This window comes from Octopus bimaculoides, chromosome 11 (genome assembly GCF_001194135.2).
Source record: "Octopus bimaculoides isolate UCB-OBI-ISO-001 chromosome 11, ASM119413v2, whole genome shotgun sequence".
NCBI classification, from domain to species: Eukaryota; Metazoa; Mollusca; class Cephalopoda; order Octopoda; family Octopodidae; genus Octopus; species Octopus bimaculoides.
Window position 1 is genome coordinate 27786207 of NC_068991.1, and position 24021 is coordinate 27810227.

At 35.3% G+C, this 24021-nt stretch overlaps 1 protein-coding gene across 1 annotated transcript in view; it reads left to right on the forward strand.

The window, feature by feature from the left end:
- The window catches only part of LOC106873293 (protein MEMO1), a 33358-nt gene extending 9440 nt beyond the window's left edge, over positions 1-23918 (forward strand). The window contains exons 2-9 of the mRNA XM_014920603.2: positions 3649-3730; positions 8226-8294; positions 9954-10066; positions 12219-12330; positions 16173-16315; positions 17645-17721; positions 21758-21862; positions 23692-23918. Coding sequence (XP_014776089.1) covers positions 3649-3730; positions 8226-8294; positions 9954-10066; positions 12219-12330; positions 16173-16315; positions 17645-17721; positions 21758-21862; positions 23692-23823 — 833 coding nt within the window. The 3' untranslated portion in view covers positions 23824-23918. The remainder of the gene's footprint in view (positions 1-3648; positions 3731-8225; positions 8295-9953; positions 10067-12218; positions 12331-16172; positions 16316-17644; positions 17722-21757; positions 21863-23691) is intronic.
- The last annotated feature ends 103 nt before the right edge of the window (positions 23919-24021 follow it).

Below are 24021 nucleotides of genomic sequence, written 5' to 3' on the forward strand. Positions count from 1 at the left end.
GAATCATTGAGAAGAAAATAGTTTTAGAGTTGTGTGGTTTCAGTGATAGGTAGGGCCAGATTGGATTGGCTCTTAAATTGATATTTTTTAAGAGTAAGTTGGAGCAGGTTACATGTAATGGGAGGTGGGAATGAGGTAGCTGCATTGTGGAGTGTATCAGTCCGTCTTAGAAAATATTCATTATTTCTCTGTGATATTACGATGATGATAATCTCTCCTGTCGAAGACAACGTATGAATGTCCAGCTTTTGCCAAACAACCTGCACAAATGGTTTGTTTATAGTGATCAAGTGTTTGTGCCACACATTGGCTCACTCTCTCCAACAAACTGATTTTGTTTGAACAGGTGCATGGTGTACCACATGTTGGGTGTCGTAGTGATTGCATCGCAATGAGAGATAGTGTTTTTCTCAAGAACAGTGCATCACTCGGTCTAGGAATTGAAATCACAATCACCAGATCATGCGTGCAACACCCTAACCATAAAGCCATGCACCCAATAATTATAATAATAATAATAGTAAAAGAAAATCTGTATTACCAATCATGTGTAAATATGGTTATGTGGTTAAGAAGTTTGCTTTGTGACCATGTACTCTGTTTCAGTCCTACTACATGGCATCTTAGGAAAATGTCTTCTACTATAGATTCAGGCCAGCCAATGTCTTATGAATGCAATAGACGCTGTACAGAATATATAATATATATATATATATATAATCTGCTCAATAAACTCAGTACAACTCATATGCAAGCATGGGAAAGTGGATATTAAAATGACGTGTATGTGTGTGTGTGTGTGTGTGTGTATATATATATTTATATATATATATATCAGATGAAGCAGAAAGCCAGGAGACTGTTGTGATCTGTATTGGCAAGACTTGTATTATTTAGAAGAAGTGACAGTAGTAGTATTGTGAAATTTCCCTGTAGAATAGCATATCCAATGTTTTAGACAATCCATCTTCAACATAAAGTTGACTGGAGGCAATTAAAAAAGACAGCAGAGTTTTCCCTCTTCTATGTTTGAGAAAGTGGCTGCAACTGATGGGGAATGCAAGACAGCCTGACCCTAATGTGTAGACAGGAACTTGTAGGAGGGAAAAACTGGGTGAGAGAGACAGAAGGAAAGAGAAATGAATAGAGAAAGAGAAGCAGGTGAGAAGAGTACAGGGCTGAAGAATAAGAATAAGATACCAAGTTCAAATATGAAATGCTCTTGTGTATGTGGATCCATGGCATGCAGTGGTTTGCGTTGGGCTTAGCAGTCAGATACATTGAATGCACACAAATCCGAGGTTTTCCTTTTTTTTTCTTCCTGTCCTTACTGCCGAGTTTTCATTACATCTATTGTGAGTGCACCACCAGTACAAATTCCCACGAACCACTTTCTTAGTCATATTGTGCCTAGATTTACTACACTTTTTTTTTAGGGATAACACCCTTTTCTTTCAAATAATATGCAGCATCCACCTCTGTTTTGAATATCTCCTTCAGACTGTTACATTTAAATGACTTGGATTCAGCCATTCTAGGTTTTTACCAACAAGTAAAAAGTAAATAAACACAAAAACTTCACAAAAGGCAAAAAAATTATAGAAACACAAAAACTTCATGAAATATATGTAAAATACTACAAAAATTCATGAAAAATACCTAAAATAAAATTCTAATTAATATAAGCACAGGTAATGTATGTTTTATAAAGTTTGCATAAAAATAACAAAATCGAAGCATGTACAGAGAAGAATTCAGCACAGCGAGGCAAAATAGAACACATAAGTTGTCATATGTTGCTAAGATAACTAGATGTTAATGCCTCACTGTCTTTTTGATTGGCTAAAATCACACAAATTTTCCAACTTCAATTCCAAATAACATCAGATTCTTTAATTTATGAGATAAAGTAATTGGTTGAGTGTAATCAAAATTCTGAACACCATCCATTGCCCAAATTTGAAAACAATCTGTGCAAAGTTAAAAGGGGGTTGATTTTGTGACTCAAGCTGACTAGATCCGAAAAAGAAATTGGAAAATCGTGACCAAAACAGAAAAATTCTAACTTAACAAAAAATATAGAAAGAAAAGGTTCTGTTTTCCAAAGCCAAAAGATGTGTTTTTAGCTGAGGTGTAATTTTATAATTAACACAAATTGAAAATTTAGATTTCGGAACATAAGACTTACCACATTATTTGGTGTATGGCCGCAGATCAAATGGGTACAAAGCCTAAAACAAATATGTGTGTGTGTGGTTGGACCTTTATTAGCCAGGGATCAATTTAAGTTCAATCACAGAAAGGAATTCAAAATGGCAACACATACAATCATATACAAACATTCCCATACATACACAAACACATACCAATCAGCCACTCCCATAAGCCAGTTTCATCCAAAATTCTGACCACCATTCTTTATATATTTGCACACATAACACACACATTCAGCTTTTTGCTTTTATTCATAACTTTTTTTTTCTTTTAGTCGACTGTCACTATTCTTCTGTTTTTAGTTTTTGTTTTTTCACTTTAGCGACACCAGTTACACATGGTACCAGGAATTTGCTTGGTGTCACCAAAGTAGAAAAAGTGTATTTTTAAGTTTTTGAAAATTTGAAACAAAAAGGCATAGTTTTTTTTTTTTTTTTTTTTTTTTTTTTTTTTTGTGTTGAGCAGAAAAGTGTCTCTGCAAGAATCTGTATACCTGAACATTTTTGTGAATACATATGGAGACACAAGATGTTGGCTTTACTGTCTACATGGAACAATATTGGTTATAATATAAAATTCAATTTTTGTGTTTTTTCACTTGATTCTCCTATTACGATGGAACATCTTGCAGTCTTAAAGCAGCAAATTTAAATAATTTAAAAGGAAAAGAAAAATACAGTGTCTATTTCATTGATTAATCTTAATGATTTTTCATGAGAGACAAACGTGTTCACTCAAGAATACACTTGTGCTTTAAAGTCAGCTATTGATTTTTGCTATTTTATGTAACACGTTTTCACTATTGTACTGAACACCAAGATTTACTCAGTCAAAAAGCTGTTGCTTTTGTTTGTAAATACTTGTTTCGGTCACTCCTTCTCTTCTTTGTTTCATTGGAAATGAATGTATACTGTTTAGTATGAAAAGTTGCTTCTGTAGCTTTCATTTTGTTACATTCAGGTCTAACATTGGCACAAAACCATTCCTTTTTTGAGAAAGAGAGTCATTAAAATACACCCCCACCCCAGTACGTGACTTATCCCTTATTTCATTAACCCCAGAAGGATAAATGGCAAAGTTGATCTTGGCAGGATTTTGAATTCAAAACATAAAGGGCTTTAACTAAATACCACAAAGTATTTTGTCTGATGCTCTACAGATTCTGCTAATTTGTAGCTTTCATTTTTTTTTTTTTTTTTGCATGGAGTCTTTTTTTTTTTTTCTTCTAAAGGATGCGTTTTAACTCTTATAGCATCATCATTATATGAAGTCTTATTCAGACATTTTGAATCAGTGTTTTCTGATATTTAAATATTTAGAAATTTCTACCAAAGTTCCTTGAACAATTTCCATTTTGCTATATCATGAATGAATAAGTGTTTGTTTTATTTTTGTTGTATTTTCATATCTCAATGAATGTTTTATTTATTCCAGCTGATGAACTTAATAGTCAGTTGACACAATGGTTATCAAAAGTACAAGCAGTCCATTCTCCAGCCAGAGCTATTATTGCACCGTAAGTTATTCTATACAACTACAACATTGGTTTTGTAAAAATTTGTACTTTATTATTAGCTAATTAGTGAAGGCATGTGGCTTAGTGGTTAGGGCATTCGGCTACCAATCGTAAGATCATGAGTTCAATTCCTGGCAACACATTGTCTCTTTGAGCAAGACACTTTATTTCATGTTCCTCCAGTTCACTCAGCTGGCAAAAATGAGTTGTACCTGTATTTGAAAGAGCCAGCCTTGTCATACTCTATGTTACACTGAATCTCCCTGAGAACTACGTTAAGGGTACATGTGTCTGTGGAGTGCTCAGCCACATGCATGTTAATTTCACAAGCAAGCTGTTCCATTGATCAGAGCAACTGGAACCCTTGTCATCATAACAGAGTGCCAGATTAGCTAATTAGCATACCCTTACTATCAAATGTAGTGATTATTTTAGCTCAGCATTTTTTCGATTACATTTTCAATATTTTGAATAAATTTTGTTTTTTGGGGTTTTTTCTTGTTATTTTGGACTGTTTTAAACTGTTGTCAATGTAAAGAAACTGCCCGAATAGAAAGTGAAATTTAGTTGGCAGGGAATACAAGAAGCCTGATCTGCGTGTGTGTCCACACACACACACACACACACACAGATAAACAGGGTGTGTACAGTGTGACCACCTATTGCAATATATGGGCACAGTCTGGTGGCTTCAGTTGTAACTAGTGACCTAACCTGTACACACAAACACATTTTAACATCTACTTTCCCATACTTGCATGGGGCACATGAGAGTAAGCTGGAGCACAGTTCTCTAAGATTGGGTGCTCTTCGTGATACCAAACCTTACCTGGTTCTAAGCAAGGTAATAATTCCCCAGTTTGTTGACTATCAAACAGCCTAAACATGGATATGCAGAGAAGTGGATATGTTTTAAAAGATTATGTAACAAGTAAGAGTGGCTGTGTGGTAAGTAGCTTGCTTACGAACCACATGGTTCCAGGTTCAGTCTCACTGCGTGGCATCTTGGGCAAGTGTCTTCTATAGCCTCGGGCCGACCAAAGCCTTGTGAGTGGATTTGGTAGACGGAAACTGAAAGAAGCCCGTCGTATATATATATATATATATATATATATATATATATATAATGTATGTATGTATGTGTGTGTATATTTTTGTGTGTCTGTGTTTGTCTCCCCAACATTGCTTGACAACCAATGCTGGTGTGTTTACGTCCCCGTAACTTAGCGGTTCGGCAAAAGAGAACGATAGAATAAGTACTAGGCTTACAAAGAATAATTCCTGGGGTCGATTTGCTCAACTAAAGGCAGTGTTCCAGCATGGCCACAGTCAAATGACTGAAACAAATAAAAGAGTAAGTCAAGAAGCCCAGATATGCTTTGTGGTAGGTTGCAAGCAAACAACACTGTATTCTTGCAAGGCCTTTTATTTACAACCAGCAAACACACTTAGCATAAGCAGAAAAATATATAACTTTCTCATGCTCACATGCAATTCATTAGAGCAGATTGTCTGCAGCCAGATGCCCTTCCTGTTGCCAATCCTCACCTGTTTCCTGGCGAGGTAATATTTACCCATAGTCAGACTTGCTGTCACAGAAAATTGGAAATGGACACCATTCTTTTGATAGTAAAGCTTGTTTTTATGACTCATGTGATGTTAAGACAAGGATACACACACACACACACACACATGATGAACTTGTTTCCATCTACCAAAATCCATTCACAAGGTTTTGGTTGACTCAAGATGTGCCACACAGTGGGACTAAACCCAAAACTATGTGGTTGAGTAGCAAACTTCTTAACCACACCACCACACCTACACCTATATATCAATTTAACGACCATTTTCCATGCTGACATGGGTTGGATGGTTTGACAAGATCTTAGAACTGTTTTGAGGTGCAATGTCTGCTTTGGCATGTTTTTTACAACTAGGTACCTTTCCTGATGCCAACCACTTCACAGTGTACTGGGTGTTGTTTTTGTATGGCATCACCATTAGTAAGGTCACCAAATAACTTGCAAAACAATACCTTTCGACTGAGTACTGGGGTGCAATATTGAAGAGGTGGCTTTGTGCCAGGTATTAAGAGGCTAATGCATGATAGAGGGATGATAAGAATTAGTATCTTGCTGTAGTGATAACATAACTACTCCTGCTGGAACAAAGATGGTGATGAGGTGTTAGGGGGTAGCATCAACATACAAGGTGAATAAAGAGAGAATAGTGTAAAAGAATCAAGGATGGTTGGATAGGGTGTTCTGTATGGGCTTTTTCCACTTTCTGTCTACTAAATCTGCTCACAAGGTTTTTGGTCAATCTGAAGTTATGGTAGAAAACATTTAAACAAGATGCCACACAAAGGAACAGAACCTGAAGCAATGTGGTTGGAAAGCACATTTCTTAGTCATGCAACCATTCCTTCACCAGTGTGTGTGAATGTGTGAGTATTCCCCCTTCACATGTGCAAACTGATTGAATGAAAAACATCATCTTTTATAATATAAGCTGTATCGTTTGTTTGCAATTCTCTGCAAAATCACATCTAGGTTGTCCTACTACAAAGCAAACAAATGAGAGTTAGTGACAGGAGGAGCATCTGGCCATAGGAAAAATCTGCCACAACAGTCTTATCTAACCCATGCAAGCATAGAAAAATGAGCAATAAAATGTTGGTAATGATGGCATAAGATTAAACTATACTTGAATACTTGAAAGATTAAATTGTGGACCTGTAAATTTGGTGATTTAGATTTTGCTATAAGAATTAAGTAAAATCCATGTGACTGAGATATCTACCATTCATAGTTGTCTGGTTGCTTTTAAAGAGTATTTGGAATAAATGCTATTCATTGCACCAATCTTTCTTCAGTTTTCAAGGTCAGTCAGTCTTCTGACATCAGTAGATGTCTCCACAATCTTGGTAAGAATAAGTGTGATTAGTTATCCTCAAGCCAGAAACCAGGTCCAAACACTTGTAACAGATTAAGCTCAACTAAGGGTACACTGAGACCAGGTGATGGGGTTAAGTTAGACATTAATAAATATCTTTGCATTGTCCTTTCCACAATATATCTCATGCTTAGAGATTTATAAGTTTGTGTTAGTAACATGTAAGAAACACCTAGTACACTCTGAAGTGGTTGGCGTTAGGAAGGGCATCCAGCCATAGAAACCAAGCCAAAACAATACTGGAGCCTGGTACAGCTCTTCAGCTTACTGATCCCAGTCAAACTGTCTGTCCCATGCAAGCATGGACAATCGATGTTAAATGAAGAAGACGATGTTTTATTAAGGATTGTAGTCTTAAACTATGCAGTATATGTCCAAAATTTCATAAATTCTTCATTGACTCCAACTTACCTGAAACTGCCCTTGGTTTTATGCAAACCTTCTGTTTTAAAGCAATCTAAACCTTCCATCAAAATTTTATGCAAATTTAAGTTCCAAATACCAGCTTAATAATGACATAATAATTTTACTAAACTCTTCGTTATTTTCCGAATTAATTAAAATAAAAGTTGTATATTTCAACAGAAATATAACAAAGGAGTTACTGTATTTTCTTGGTTTGACTGAATGCTGACTGTTGGTTCCGTCGACTACTAACCTAGAGATGCTGAGAGTCCTTTGTAAAGTTGTTATGAAGCATGTCATACTCTGTCTGTTGAGGACAGGATTAGTGTTCGATCAAAAAAGTTTCCACTCACTTTGTGCTTAATATTCTTAATTTTATGAAAGTCTAATATTCTTTAGTAATTTGACACCTAGAATTTCATTTTTGAAAAGTCTGTATGAGATGCTTTATTTCATTGTTAGTAATCTGTTACATCTTTTACCAGTGTCCGTGAGAATTACATGATTTTTGTCTTTGGGTAGCATCTGTTAATTAGTATTTGCTTACCACTAGAAAGTTTGAAAAGTAGTTAATATTTCCCTCAAACTTTACTTTTGTTACATTTATTCAAACCCCCAAAAATCCCACCCCCCAACATATGGTTATTATGCTCCCTCATTACTCCTGCTCATGGTCAGAGATGCACATATTGTCAGCCAGTGGTTACAGTCAAGTAATTGACAAGCAAATCAGTGGTGTTGCACAAAATATTTGTTATAACAATATTTTTACTTCAGTAACTCAGAGCTGAATCTGTCTGAAATGTAATGGATTGGTTTCAAAACATTGATGCCCAGGTCACAGAAGCAAAGTTTGAAGAGAATAGTATTAGAAGCAAATTGGAAATAACACTTACTGACCAAAGAAAAGAAAAAAATTTGTTACAGTGTTATTTGAAATATAGACATATTAAACAGTTAATGTACAACTTTATTTGCACAATGAATCCTGTAAATTTAAAGTTTTACTGGAAACCTAAACTGAATTATATACTTATATTTGTACCCTGATATATAAAATAAATTCATTGCTTTAATTAGAATTTTATTTCAGGATAATTTAACATTAGTAATATTTGTTTTTGTTCCTAAGCCATGCTGGTTATATCTACTGTGGAGCATGTGCAGCTCATGCCTACCGACAAATTGATCCTCAAAAAATGTAAGTAACAGCTTATATATCTGTTAACAGTAGTTTTTCCCTGTCTGTTGTGTTGCTCTCACCACTCCCAATATTATTATTATTTCTTTTACAACAGGTTGTCATTGTTAATGAATGATTATCGATATTTTGTTGCAGTTACTCTTGTATATCTGTCCTCTACCTAAAGTCTTACTGCTATAATCAATACTCTTGATGCCATTTTGTTGAAATCTGAGATCGTCTGATAATATATTTATTAAATTTTATTTTATCCTTGTTGGTGTGTTTATGTTCTAACCATGAAGCCAACACATACTGACATATCTGAAGTTTGGCAAAAGAGACCAATAGAATAACTACTAGGCTTACAAAGAATAAGTCCTGGTTTCTTCAGCTAACACCCTTTAAGGCGGTGCTCCAGTATGACTGCAAAGTGACTGAAACAAGTAAAAGAATATAAGAATAAATATTCATAGGGCATCGCTTAAACATATGAGATCTGAGAGAGTGTACCAAGAAGTATTCATTTATCTTTAGAAAGAAGTCATCTACCTTTTATCTAAATACCCTCTACTGCCTTAATTTGTTGAATCCTGTACTAAATACCTGCTGCTGAATAATGATTGCCAAGAGGTCTTGTAGAAGTTCCTAACTGGGAGAAGAAAAGAATCAGTATAACCAAATGATAAACTGATTGCAGTATAGCATGAATGCACCAAGAACTTCCGTTATGTCAGTATGTGTTGGCTTCATGGTTAGAACTCTTCAGAACATTTTTGTCACAAAATAGAAATTCTCTAAACTTTCACACTTTGGAGCCATTAATTTTTTTTTTTTTTTTTTTCTCTCAACTCTTTCCTCCATGGCTTCTACTCCGTTGTTTATAGATGTTGAAAATCATGGTTACTGGAACGATTCCACATTGAATGCAATGTTTAAAGATTAATTTAACTTAATTCTAGCAATCAAATACCTCTCAGACTCAGGACAGCTGGTTGACTTATTAAAGCATTGGATAGATTATTTCATATTAATTATTCTAGCTCTCTTTGCTCTGAGTTGAAATTCTGCCAAGGCCAGCTTTGTCTTTCAGCCCTTCAAGGTTGATAATAAAGAACCTATCCTACTCTAGGATCAGTTTCACTCTGTACTTTTCTATTTCTGAAAGAAATTAAACTGTTCAGACCTGGGGTGATATGGGCCCCACCAGGTCTAAAAATAACTTAAATTATTTGGGATCATTAATGATCCCAAATACACTACAACGTATCATTATTAAGAAATATATAATTAGATACTTCAATCTTTTTCATATTGGCAATTTATTTTATTCAGAAACCTGTTACAGTTGTATTTAAGTCACTTGACCTGAAACTGACTTTTAAAAATGGAACAATTCCATCACAAAAACAATTCGATCACAACCACTGAACAACACAGAAGAATTGTTAGATTCACTGTTCATTGATTTAAGAGTATTGACTTTAATGTCAAGCTATGTTGCACTCATGTGTAATTGAGCAGGTTGCAGAAATGCAACGAATCTTTCTGAGCCTTCATAATAGACTATTAAGAAATAAAGGAAAAGTGTATATAACAACTTTTGTGTGTTTTTAAATGACTAAAATGATTTCCTGCCGTTATAAACTGTAGCGAAATATTCTCTTTCTGTTTCAGTAAAAGAGTATTTATCCTAGGTCCTGCTCATCATGTCCGTCTTTATGGTTGTGCACTGTCAGCAATGGAGAAGTATCAGACCCCTTTTTATGATCTCACTATTGACAGTAAAGGTAATTTCTAACTTCGCTACTTTGGATCTGGCTTCCTCTTATATAAAGTTAACTTTTTTTTGGCTGTCTTTTTCGTTATTACCTTGCGCACGTAAGCGAAAGTAGGGTATTGTAGTCACTCGTCTTTGTCTGTCTGTCTGTCTGTGTTTGCAAAATTACTAGAAAACGGCTGAACGGATTTTCACCAAATTTGGCAGAAATACTCATTGGGTGAGTGGCTCGAACTCATTATTTTGGTTTGATTATCTTCAAAACTGGTGGACAGGTGAATCAAAATGTTTTTTTTTTTACTTTGTTTACATATGCATTAACGATAAGCAGGGGAAATAACTCTTGATGCCATTTTGTTGAAATCTGAGATCGTCTGATAATATATTTATTAAATTTTATTTTATCCTTGTGTGCGCGCAGGTAGGCATCACTCCACCGATGCCTTTTTTTTTTTCTTCTTTTTCATTGTAAACTGTTTTTTCTCATTAAATACTAATTAATTTGATAGCAGAGAAAGTAATAAACTATTTATATGGGTATTTGCCAGTGTACAATAAATAGTAGTTTCTTACAAATAAGTCAATTTGATGGGATAGAATGTCTCTCAGGTATATTAAACCTGAAGGAACAAGGCAAAACAAGGTGTACAGATTCTGAAGCCAATACTTGCTCTCCTTTGGGTTTCACTCTTGATACAAATCCATTGCCTTGACTGTTTTTATTCCTGTTACAAATTCCTTTCTTAACCCTTTAGCATTTAAACCGGCCATATCCAACCCAAGTATTGTACCTGTTTTATGTCAAACTGGCCAGATCATTGTAATCTTGATGCTTTGAGATAATGCTTAAGTGAAAATAATGTGAAAGAATAAACGTTGCATTGACAGGATAATCTGAATGCTAAAAGGTTAAAGTGATCTTAATTACAAACCTTCCATCAAAATTTCATGTTAATTTAACCCTTTCGTTATTGTATTTGTTTTGAGATGCTCTGTGTTTCTTTCAATTACTTTATAACAAAGAATTTAGTAAAATAACTTATCATTCGGCTAGTGTTAGGAATATAAACTGTGACTAAGGTTTGGCGGAAGATTTTAATTCAAAACTTATGAAAACAAGACATTTGTACTCAGAGCCAGTTTCAGCTGATTTGGTAACGAAAGGGTTAAGTTCTAAAAACCAGTCTAATAATGACAAAATTATTTTACTGAATTCATCATTTTCAAAATCGAAATAATGACAGTGTAGTTTCACAGAAATATCATAACAAAAGGGTTAAGGATTTAACCCCCTATTATTCTGTTGGTAGACTGTCTTTTTAACATTTGCTTTTTCACTTGTTTTACACCCATTTTATCATGCTAGCATGGGTCAGGTGAATACTTGCTAACTAAGGCATTATTTTACTATTCAGATACATTTCTTGTCATTAACTTTAACTTGTTTTACAATTTAGGGATTTTTATATTGTCTTCAAAAGCAAAGAGCTACAGAATGATTTGTTAACAGAAAGTCAATACATCATCTCTTCTTTTCTCAATCAGTTTCATACAAAGATACTGAATGTAAACAAACCCACAAAATGCATGCGTGCACACACACACACACACACACACACACGTGCGCACACACACGCACGCACACACAAAGCAGGCCTCCTTACAATTTCCAACTACAGATCCCACTTACAAGGCTTCAGTTGACTGAAGATACTTGCCCAAGGTGCCATGCCATAAGATAGAACACAATGGTTACAGAGTGAACTGCATTTCTACACCACTTTAATATATTTTCTTACGTAGAATTATTATTTCCTTGTATGGTAAATTTGATTAAATGTTTATCTTCTCAAAGAAATGGGAAAATATTTGCAAGGTGCTGAGTTGATTGTCTTGTATTTTTGATTCCTACATTTGTTGATCAACATTTTAAATAAGTCTTTATCAGTTATATTTTAAGAATTATTTTTTAATGAGAAATACTTGGCTCTTCATTCAGAATTCATCATCCAATAATTATTATTATTATTGTTGTTGAAATTGTTAAGAACAAAGAATTTCATATGAAGCTTTCTTTCTATTCTGCTTTTAAAAATATGAATTTTATTAAAAAGAGATCTTTTTTTGTTAACATCTAGCTAATACAATTCCTTGCTTTTCAGTTTACAAAGAGCTCATGGCTACAGGCCATTTTGAGCAAATGTCAAGAGAGACTGATGAACAAGAACATAGTATAGAAATGCATTTACCATATATAGCTAAAGTAATGGAGAGGTAAGTTAGCCAAAAATCAAAGTTTATAGCTAAATCACTACCAGAACTAGAGAAAAAATTTCAGGTGTGGAAGCAAGGTCTAGAATCAAAAGGCCTTAGAGTTACCCTAGCAAAAACCAAAGTCTTAGTAAGTGTGAAAGAAGACAAGTCATAAATCCCTTCAGGTAGACAGATGGTCCTGTTTGATATGTGGAAAAGGCATTGGTAGAAACTCCATAAGATGTACAGGTTATGGACACACAAGAGGTGCAGCAATATCAGAGGAAGGTTAACAGAAAATAGTCTTTGTGTGTGGCAGGTGCACAGGTACAATAAATACTAGAAATGTACAGAAAATTGACTGCATCAAATGCCAGGGGGAAATACCTAAGAAGTAGTTGTTAGCTTCCATTATCTAGGTGACCAAGTCAGCAGTGGAGGTGGATGCTCCGAGAGTTTAGCTAGTAGAATAAGAATAGGCTGGGTAAAGTTCAGAGAACTCCTACCTCTGTTGGTAACTAAGGGCCTCTCTATCGGAGTGAAAGGCAGATAGCATAATGCCTGTGTACAAACAGCCATGCTGCTCAGCAGTGAAACATGGGCTATGATTGCTGAGGGCATGCATAGGCTTGAAAGAAATGAAGCTAGTATGCTTCGCTGGATGTGCAATGTCAGTATGCATGTACGACAGAATGTAAGTGTCTTGAGAAAAAAGTTGGGCATAAGAGGCATTGGATGTGGTGTGCAAGAGAGATGACTGTGCTAGTATGGCCATGTGTTGCATTTGGACGAGGGCAGCTGTGCAAAGAAGTGCCCATTTCTAACTGTGGAGGGAACATGTGGAAGAGGTAGACCTAGGAAGATATGGGATGAAGTGGTAAAGTATGATCCTCAAATGTTAGGCCTCACGGAAGTGATGGTAAGTGACCGAGACCTTTTGGCAATATGCTGTACTTGAGAAAACTCATCAAGCCAAGTGAACTCATAGTTGTGGCCAATGCTGGTGGCACACAAAAGCACCTGTGCCAGTGGCATATAGTAAACACCCATTACACATCCAGCTGCAGCAACCATACCAAATCAGACTGGAACCAGTTCCAGTCAAACCGTCTAATCCATGCCAGCATGGAAAGCAGACAATAAATGATGATGAGAAAGATAGATATATATATGGCTAAAGTAATAGATATGTTACTATTTAACATATATAGTAAGCTGGCAGAAACGTTAGCACGCTGGGCGAAATGCTTAACAGTATTTCCTCTGTCTTTACATTCTGAGTTCAAATTCCGTTGAGGTTGACTTTGCTTTTCATCCTTTCAGGGTCGATAAATTAAATACCAGTTGTGTACTGGGGTCAATCTGATCAACTGCCCCACTCCCCAAAAATTTCGAGCCTTGTGCCTAGAATAGAAAAGAATATATAGCATATATTAGAACAAGTAGTAAGATAAATTTTATTCAATGCATAGATACTGAACAATAGCGATATAAAGGATAAAATCCTTTTCTCTTTTTAAAAGCAGAAAAATTAGTCGGCAAAGCAGAGTAAGACTTGCCACAAACTCGATGATTTGGGGTTAACAAAGAACGAGTATACTTAGATAAATTTTTCTATTGCACATCTTAAACTTTTATTGGTACACATATAGCGTTTTAATGATATATGGGCCAAAGGGTATACAGCAGTTGACCTTTATTAAACAGTGATAGAAATATAAGCAGAAATGGTTGAGATTGAGTTCACATGTCTATGAAATTTATTTCTTCTTGAAAGTCTTGTTTTTTTTTTGTGTGTGTGTTCGTAAGAATTTATAAACTTTTGAAAGAATGTGGAGTAATTCGTTTTTGGAATTGATCTTGTAGTACCTATGATGCTATAAATAATCCTTTCTACTAAAGATACAAGGCCTGAAATTTTAGCTGAGGGGATTAGTTGGTTACATAGACTCCAGTGCTCAGTACTTATTTCATTGACCCTGAAAGAATAGCAAACAAAGTCAACCTTGGCAGAATTTGAACTCAAGAGTGTAAAGACATACTATATTAACAAGTTTACCTTATAAATAATAGCTTGTAAAAATATTGATCTCACATTTTGGTACTAAGCCAACAACTTTAGGAAATGGAGTAAGTTGATTATATCAACCCCAGCATTTAACTGGTACTTGTTTTATCAACCCCAGAAGTATGAAAGGCAAAGTCGACCTTGGCAGAATTTAAACTCAGATCGTAAAGACGGATGAAATGCTAATGATTCTGCCAGTTTGCCACCTTAATAGCATGTAAATATTGGGTTGGTAAAAACCCCTTTTGAATAGGGAAAGTCAAAGGCTGCTCATGAGACTTGAACCCACATCTGTAAACATAGCAAATGTTCTACTATTGGACCAAAGCAATCCTTTGAATTTTTCTATCCATTTTAGAAACTATTCTCACCAGCAAGAATCGTGTGCTTTTGATGTTATAAGCCTTTACAAACTTTCAAAGAGAATGAGGAGTAATTCTTTCTTGGAATTCATTCTCAAAGATTGTATTGGTGCAGGCGTGGCTGTGTGGTAAAAAGCTTGTCTTCTACTAAAGCCTTGGGATGACCAAAGCCTTTTGAGTGGATTTGGTAGACAGAAACTGAAAGAAGTTTGTTGTTGTGTGTGTATATGTACGTATGTATATAAACGCAGGCATTACTGTGTGGTAAGAAGTTTGCTTCCCAACTACATGGTCCCAGGTTCAGTCTCATTGCATGACACCTTGGGCAAGGGTCTTCTATAGCCTTGGGGCCAACCAAAGCTTTGTGAGTGGATTTGGTAAGCAAACTGAAAGAAGACCGTCATGTATGTGCGTATATATCTATATGTGTGTGTATGTATATATTTGTGTGTTTATGTCTCCATAATGTAGTGGTATGGTAAAAAGAGACTGATAGAATAAGTACTAGGCTTACAAATAATAAGTCCTGGGGTCAATTTCTTTGATTAAAACCCTTTAAGGTGGTGCTCCAGCATAGCTGCAGTTAAGTGGCTGAAACAAAAAAATAAAGCTTCAAAGAATGTTTCCATATTCTCTCAAAAGTTTATAATTCTTATGATATCACCCAGGATAATTGAATAATTTAATGCCAGAAAAATCAAAGTAGAATAGTTTTCATCATTATCCTGTTTTTATTTTATCTTCATCCTTTTTTCCAAGCAAATAAATTTATATTTAGAATAGATTATCATTTCCAATGCCCTTTGTTTACTTCTTAGGATGGATATGTTTATAGCACAGTGTCTCATGCAGCTCTGTCCCAGTTATAGGCTGTGCTTATTAGTTTTTGTATATTTTTACTGTAGTTTTGTTGTAGGTGTTACCTAAGAAAGACTCCAGCCATTACCCACATACAAATGCGGCTTGGTATTATGTATCATGTTGTTGCTAATTGTTGTAGGTGCCTGTGTAGTTGCTGGCAGACAGAAGCGCATTCAGAATGTGACAACTAGAGGGAGAAAGAGCTATACCAGCACTTGGCTGGTGCTCATTTTCAGTGGGGTAAACTGGAGCAAATTAGAATGAAGTACTTTGCTCAAGGATAAAACATGCTGCTCAGTTGACAAATTGAATCCAACACATGATCAGCTGCCAAACACCCTTACTGGACCACACTGCCAATAGTTGTGAACATCAGACATCCAAGTTCTCATCCCCTTACTTAATTCCTAAGCCCCATAATATAAAATGTTTTTCAAAAATGTTGCAATCTTCCCTTCCTCATTACTATAAATGTCACTGACTTAGCCACACTTCACATATTCTCAGTTCTTGTAATGAATAACCAAGGCCTTAACTAATATACACGTTTACATGTCTTTTTGTCTTTTCAGTAAAAAAGGACAGTTTACTATAGTTCCAGTTCTTGTAGGTTCATTACAAGGAGATAAAGAAAAAATTTATGGGAAATTATTGGGGGAACATCTATCGAACCCAGAAAATTTGTTTGTGGTATCTTCTGATTTTTGTCACTGGGGTAAGTTTATTTTGATCACATTGTGAATGCTGTCTCATCTGTTACTGTTGGTTCTCTCTGCTAAACTTAATTTTTTATTTTGTACACAACCCATGCTAGCATGGAAAGCGGACGTTAAACGATGATGATGATATGACATCAGTGAGGGTGGGTGGATGTAGTTGAGTGGGATGCTTTATGGGTATTATTGGTATTTTATCAGCTCCAGGAATCAAAGATTTCACCCCAATTTAAGCTATCTGTCTCACTACAAACTAATTTTCTTTCATCAATAAACAGCCAATGTTTGTAGAGATGGAAGATACATGATTGAATCATTCATGATTTTGTTTAACATCTATTTTTCTGTGCTAGCATGGGTTAGATGAGAAGTTATTTGAAGTGGGATTTTAAAACCAGATGCTCTTCCTGTCACCAACACTTACCTATTTTTCTAGCAAGAAATTTTTTTATTCTAAAATTTTTTAGTCAAAAGGCTAAAACAGAATGTCAACATCATTTTGCTCAAGTATCCAATATTTACATTTGTATGCACACACACACACACACACACACACATGCACACATACTTTATGTATGGATGTGTGTAGGCACAGTGGTTTTCCTAGCCACATGATTTTAGGTTCAGACCCACTACGTCATACACTGGATAAGTATTTTGCTATAGTCCCAAGCCATTCAAATCCTTGCAAGTAAATTTGGTAGAGGGAAGCTGAAAGAAGCTTGCTGTATATATATGTTTGTACTTTTGTCTTGATGTAGCATGATAGTTGTAAACAAGTGTCACTGTCATACAAGCTGTGTTCATTTCCAATCTTCCATAAAAGCATATCAGGCCATGGGTAATAGTATCTTGTTTGGAAATAGGTAAGGGTTGGTAAAAGGAAGGCCTTCTAGTGACTGAAAATCTGTTTTGATGAATTCCATTTGATTTATGCAAGCATAGAAAAATAAACATTGAAATAACAGTGTGTGTGTGTGTGCGCACGCATGTCCAATTTAAAACTCAACAATATCTGACATTTAGAATATTTAAGGATTGCAACCCATGACAACTTGAGCCTCTACATTGTAACTCCTATCTTAAAATAAGGACTTGTTATGTAATGTAATTCAAGATATGCTTTCTAATGAAACAAGATGATTGTCATATTTGGAATGTCTTTTGATGATCGGTCTGCTTAATCATAGCTTACCACCAGTATCAATAATTAAGCAAAATAGTGACATGGGTTTTGAAATATGAGTTAAATCCCACAATCCCACACAACAATGTGCTGACAAGGGAAAATATCTTGGTTTATGGTGTCTTTTTTGTTCTTTTTCCAGGTCGTCGTTTTAATTTTATTTATAATGATGAGGCAGCTGGTGAAATATGGCAGTCTATTGAATCTCTGGATAGAATGGTATGGATTTTATTCTTGTTCTTCCTTATTTACTGCAAATATTTTTTTTTTTTTTTTTTTTTTTTTTTTTTTTTTTTTTTTTTTTGTCATGGATTACACACACTTACATACAAGCATGCATGCCTATTTATATTTGCCAAAATGATAAAAAACCATATTGATAAGCGCTGCAGAATCACTCGGAACAAAATATACTCTGACACAATGGTAATGTTTAGAGGCTGAAATATTTTGTACCTTGCCAAGCCTACACTTGCTACTCACTCACTTTGCATCTCTAACTCCACTTTTCATTTGCCTATTGTTCATTCCTATCCTTTCTTCCAACCCTTTGTCACTCATAGCCCTCCAACTCTCATCTCCTTACTCTAGCTTTGCCCTGCTGTACTGCCGGCCATCATTCTCTCTCCTCTCTGGACCACCTCTATTGCCTCCTACCACCTCTTCTTATCTCATCACTCACCCTTGTCTTTGTCCACTTGTGCTGCTGCCAAATCACTCTCCTCTTGATACCACTCCCAAATATCCCTGCCATTTTTTCCATCATACTCTTGTTCCTTCCACTTTCTCTCCATTCTGGTTCCCTGATGTCCTCGCTCTCTCTCCTATTCCCCTTGCATCTCAACAAATGTACACTCTTACCCAGCTCTCAACCAACCATTTTCTAGCCTTTCTTTTGTCATTATTCCCTCTTATTCCCCCCCCCTCATCATTCCCCATGCCTTACATAACTGAATACTCTCTACATTTACTGTAAAGTTCCTTCCATCTGTTCTTTTGCCACAATGGTACCTTCATCCCCTCTTGCACTCCCTCTACAGATGATTAGTGAGTGAGATAAGCTCTCTAGCCCTGATGCCATGACAAATACATCCATCACACACCATAAAAGGTTGGCTAAATGCATAGAGAAAGTGAAAGGTTTAGATCTCTTTCATCCTGTGTTGCTAAGGACTATTAACCTCTTTAGTGTTGGTGCCACTTAAAATGCAACCATAGAAACCAAGCTAAATGACACATACAAGCACCGATCAGAGGAAGCAATATTTTTCAATTAGAAATTATTTGGATTGTGACAACCTGTCCAACCTATGCCTACATGAAAAGTGAATGTATAATGATGATGAAGATAATGCTGTTGATGTCCATTTAATGTGCTAGCATGGGTTTGATGAATATAGCACTGGGACATTTTACAACTGGTTGATCTTTCTGTTGCTAATACATGCATGTGTAATTTGTTTTGTTTCACATGAAGCTTGTGTGTAACAATATTAATGGTAAATATCTGCAACCTAGGTTCAATTCTCTATTCTAGATGTTTCACTCCTCCAATGTTTTTATGCAATACATGGATGCCACAACTTCTAGTTTGTCTTTCATTTGAAGTCAACAAAGCTAATTACCCTTTGAAACATGCCTTTGATCATGAAAGTTCAAACAAATGACTTTTTATTGCACAAGTGTAAAAGGATATATAAAAATGGATCCTTTATTTTCTCCACATTGTCATCTGTTTTTGTCATTTTTTTTTCCATTTGTCATTCAAGACAACATCAACATCATCAAATGTTTTATAATTACTGGCACACTTTAGACATGTCTACAATACAGTGTGCCCGTCTTTCTCTCAATCCTGTATCTCATAATTGAGGTTAGCTTGTAGGTCACTTAATCTAACTTATAGCTTTCTTTAATCTGCTACTCCACAACCATCATGCATTTACTATATCCCTTCTCATATTCTGTCCAACATATTCAAATCTCCTATATGAATTAGCTAATATCACTGTTGCTCTATCATCCTTTTATGTCTATTTTTCTGTGTGTTTGCTTATTCTAGACAGATCTTTTGCAGCAGAGCATCTGTCCACATATTGAGGTCCCTTGTTATCTCTTTCATGAGCCTCAAAATTCTGAGATAAATCTTCATTCTTCTTGTTTCCTTAGTCTTCGTCTACCGGTTCCTCCCACTTTTTCACTTAACTGTTGTTTTCCATATACCTCACATGTCCATACCAGTAGAGCCTTCTCTCTTGCACTCTACATCCAATTACTCTTATAGTTTTTCTTTCAGCTCATTTGTACTTCATTATTCATGCCCACTACTATTACACATCCAGTGGCACATGCTCATTCCATATCTTTACAATCTTCATATATCCTCTGCATTTAGTGACTATGTTTGGCTACCATGCAATATTGCACTTCATATTCATACATCTTGCAAATAGAAACCTTTTATTGACTGTGGAGATAACAATTCCATGAACTTCTTTCATTCTGTTCTGATTGTAGCAACTGCTGATTTAGTCACATAGGTAATAGAAGCTGTCAACAATATCTAGGAACCCTCTGAGCATTTTTAAAAATTGCTAACTTTTGTGCATTTGATGCCATGTACAATTCCCTTCTCTTCTGTTTGTTATCCATTGCTTCATTTGTGAACCAACATATAATTCCTACCTACATCTTTTCTACATATCAAACAAGACCACTTCTCAAAAGGTAGAATTCTGTATCCTCTTTTGCTAAAACTCTTTCCCTTTTCTCAGTCTACTTTTAAACTTCTTCAGTTTAATTTTTTCCATGTTTGGAATGTTTCCTCTGATTTTGTATTTATTCATTGTCCTACTGTAGTTCCTATAAACAAACATTCTGTAACTCCATTGTTATGACCTGGAAAACTGTCATAAATAGGAGGGGGCTGAAAACCAAGTCTTGAAGGACATGTACATTACCATCATCATTATTACATTTTACCATGCTAGCATTAGAGGGGGCTAATCTTTTTGCATGAGATTCAGACTCTTGAGATCAGCTTCCATGCCTCCCTCTTCTATAGGTACCTTTCACTTGGATCATTTTCTACTTCTTTACTCAACTATTATACTTTATGTACACTTCACACCAGTACCAGTGCTGTATTCTTTCTTATGCAGCACATCTGATTCTTCTTATAGCAGTTTTTCTTTCGGCTTGTTTGTGTTCCAATATGGCATGATGAAGAGTAGGAGGTCAGAAGTTTGACAAACTGGAATTTTCTATTAATTTCTGTAATGCAAATTACATGTGTTTTAGAATATATGATATAAAATCACAAAAATAGCAAAAAGAAAACAAAATTCCATCTTTTGAAATTTTGCTATTTTTATACCCAGCCTTTTCTCAGCTTGATTGGGCTCCATCATGCATTATACATCTAACAGAGAATACTCACCTCGTTTCTTTTTAGTGTTTGCACACCTTCCACATTTAACACTCATATTTCACAGCCATGTAACATCATACTTCATACAAAACCATCCATCATACAGTCAGCCCTATACTCAGAGAAAGGATCCCTTTGTTTCCATCAGAAACAGTAGCTGTAAACTTTCTCTACTCTATTCATATTCTAGCTACTATATTCTCAGAATACCCTATTCCACTGCTAATTAGGTCATTACAATGGCAGAAGCTTTCAACTAAAGCTAGAGGTCCTCCCAAGACATGAAAGAATTTTTTTCTTAGGTTCCCTTCTGTCCTGCTTACTAAAACTTTTGTCTTAGCTCAGTTTTACTTTGTGGTAACTCACTTCTAAGCTCTGCTCCCACATTTGCCATGAGAGAGTCATCAATAAGAGCTAGGTCAATCAGGGTTTCACATAAACAACTTGTCTTAAACTCCTATGTTTATAACTTGGAGAACTATAACAAACTCAAGTTGCAGGTGAAAACCAAGCTCTGATGGCCGTCTCCCTTCACACTCAATAATTGCTAACTCACATTGCTGTACATGGCTTGTATGGTTCTCATTCACATGGTGTCTTGTCAAAAGCCTTCTCCAGATTAAGGGGATTGCTATTAGCTTTGAACTATTTGTTATACTAAAGAAAAAAAAAGTACCAATGATTGTTTTCTGTAACCTTTCTTTATCGGACACAATGACCAAGTAGACACATTAGCTTCAACTGTTATGCCTATGCATTAGATATTAAGGTCTATTTGAGTTTTTATGTTTATTATTATTATTATTATTGTTTTTTTTATTTCAGGGAATGTCTATTATTGAAAGGATGGATGCTAAAGCATTTTCAGAATACCTGCAACAATATCAGAACACTATATGTGGTCGGCATCCAATCATGGTTCTGCTTCATGTGAGTATACAGAAAGTCTTGAAAACAAAATATCAGTACCCTTTGTTAAATGTCAGTTTGCTTCAAACAGCTTTATCACAACCAAGAAGTTAGTGCCTCATCTGTGGGATGTTACTCAAAGAAAAAGCTTCTCAAACCTCACATTTATAGCACCAACAGCTAGTATTCTCGTATCTGTTTGACTGTGCCATTTGGGAAAATGTCTTTTACTATAGTCTTTGGCTGACAATATTATGTGAAGGAAACTGGTTGTGTGTGTGTATGGTGTATGTATGTATGTATTTGTATGTGTGTATATAAATATGTATATAATCACTATTTATCATCTGTATTTGTACTGGCATGGCTTGACAGGATCTGATTGGTCAGAGGACTGTGTTGAGTTCTAATGTCTGTTTTGGTATAGTTTCTAAGGTTGGATGCCCTTCCTAATATCAACCTTTTCACATAGTGAGCTGGGTGCTTTTTCATGTCACTGGTATTAGCCAGGTTGCCAAGTAGCTTGCAAGATAAGACCCCCTTGGTTGACAGTGAGTGTAGTATTGAGGGATGTGGCTCATGCCAGTTGTTCTGAGGAGTAGGAACAGGTGTCTTACTATAGAGGAGATGCATGATTACCCATGCTGGAAAACAAGAGATGGTGGTGACGAGTTGTACTTCAAAGTACAAGATTGTGAATGTGAGAGGGATGGAGACAGAAAGAGATTATAGGGAATAAGGACAGGGGAACAGGTAAGTTCACAATCTAGGACACTCAGTAAAGTGGTTGGCACTGGAAGGGCATCTGGCTGTGGAAACCATATCAAAGCAGACACTGGAGCTCAGTGCGGTCCTCTGACTTGTCAAATCCCATCGAGTCATCCAACCTATATCGGTATGGAAGGCAAGTGTTAAATGATGATGATAATGATGACATATATCATGTGTGTATGTGAATGTTTATATTCCTTGTCTTTGTAGCAGGAAGGGCATTTGACTAAATCACTGCCTGAGCAAGTCTTTGTCTAGCACATGCTAGCATGAAAAACAAATATCACAGGAAACAAAATGAACCCAGTTAGGTAGCCATTAATGATCTGTTGCAGTTGTATGTCTTAAATGGTGGTTTTTGTTTTAATTGGTTAAATTTTACTTTTCAATATCAGAAAATCTCAGCTCTATGAACTAATTTAAAATTATGTTCCATCAACCCTAACTAGAATGTTGCCATCTCTATATTGTCTCTAATCTAATATTGCCATCTCTCTATATTCTGCTATATTATATCTGATCTATTGTTATCATATCTCTCTCACCATACTTTATCTAATTTGATGCTACCAACTCTCTCTCTTACAATACTATATCTGATCTAATGGTGAACTTGGTATTGGACTACTTGTGAAAGCAGTTTCTTGAGCAGTGTTGTCACTGTAGACAAGCTGTTCTACTTGATATATATATAAATATTTATATTTGAAAACATTTCATTCACACTCTGGCCTGGATGAGGTAAAAGCTGAATACATAGGTGTAAAATTGAGCAAGTAATGTCCTGTATTAGCACATAGCTTAGTGTTGGCACTTGGCTGTGGTGGCACATAGTTGTATGTTAGCTGTAAGGTTTTAACCTTGTAGATTTAGTAATGTTTATGATTGTCTCATGAAGAGACAATCACAAAGTAATATATTTTCAAATGAGAATTACAAAAACATGAATTTAGCTCTTCTGTTAGTTGGTCTGTTGGTATTTATATGTCTTCTTAATATCACATTTACTAGTTCATCTACACAACAATTAATAGATAATATATATTTTCTAATTATTTAATATACTTTTTCCATTGCAGGCAATTGAAAGTATTCAAGAAATTGGTCACAACTTTAACATGAAGTTTCTAAAATATGCTCAGTCCAGCCAAGTGAAACACAGTCGCGATTCGTCAGTTAGTTATGCATCTGCTGCTCTTACCATTCAGTGACGTTAATTTCTGTTTAACATCACAATATTCTGCACTTTTATCACTTTTTTTTTTGTAAAGTGTATGATGATATACACACATATACATATATATATACATACACATATATATATATGTATATATATATATGTATATATATATATGTATATATATATATGTATATATATATATATATATATATATATATATATATATATA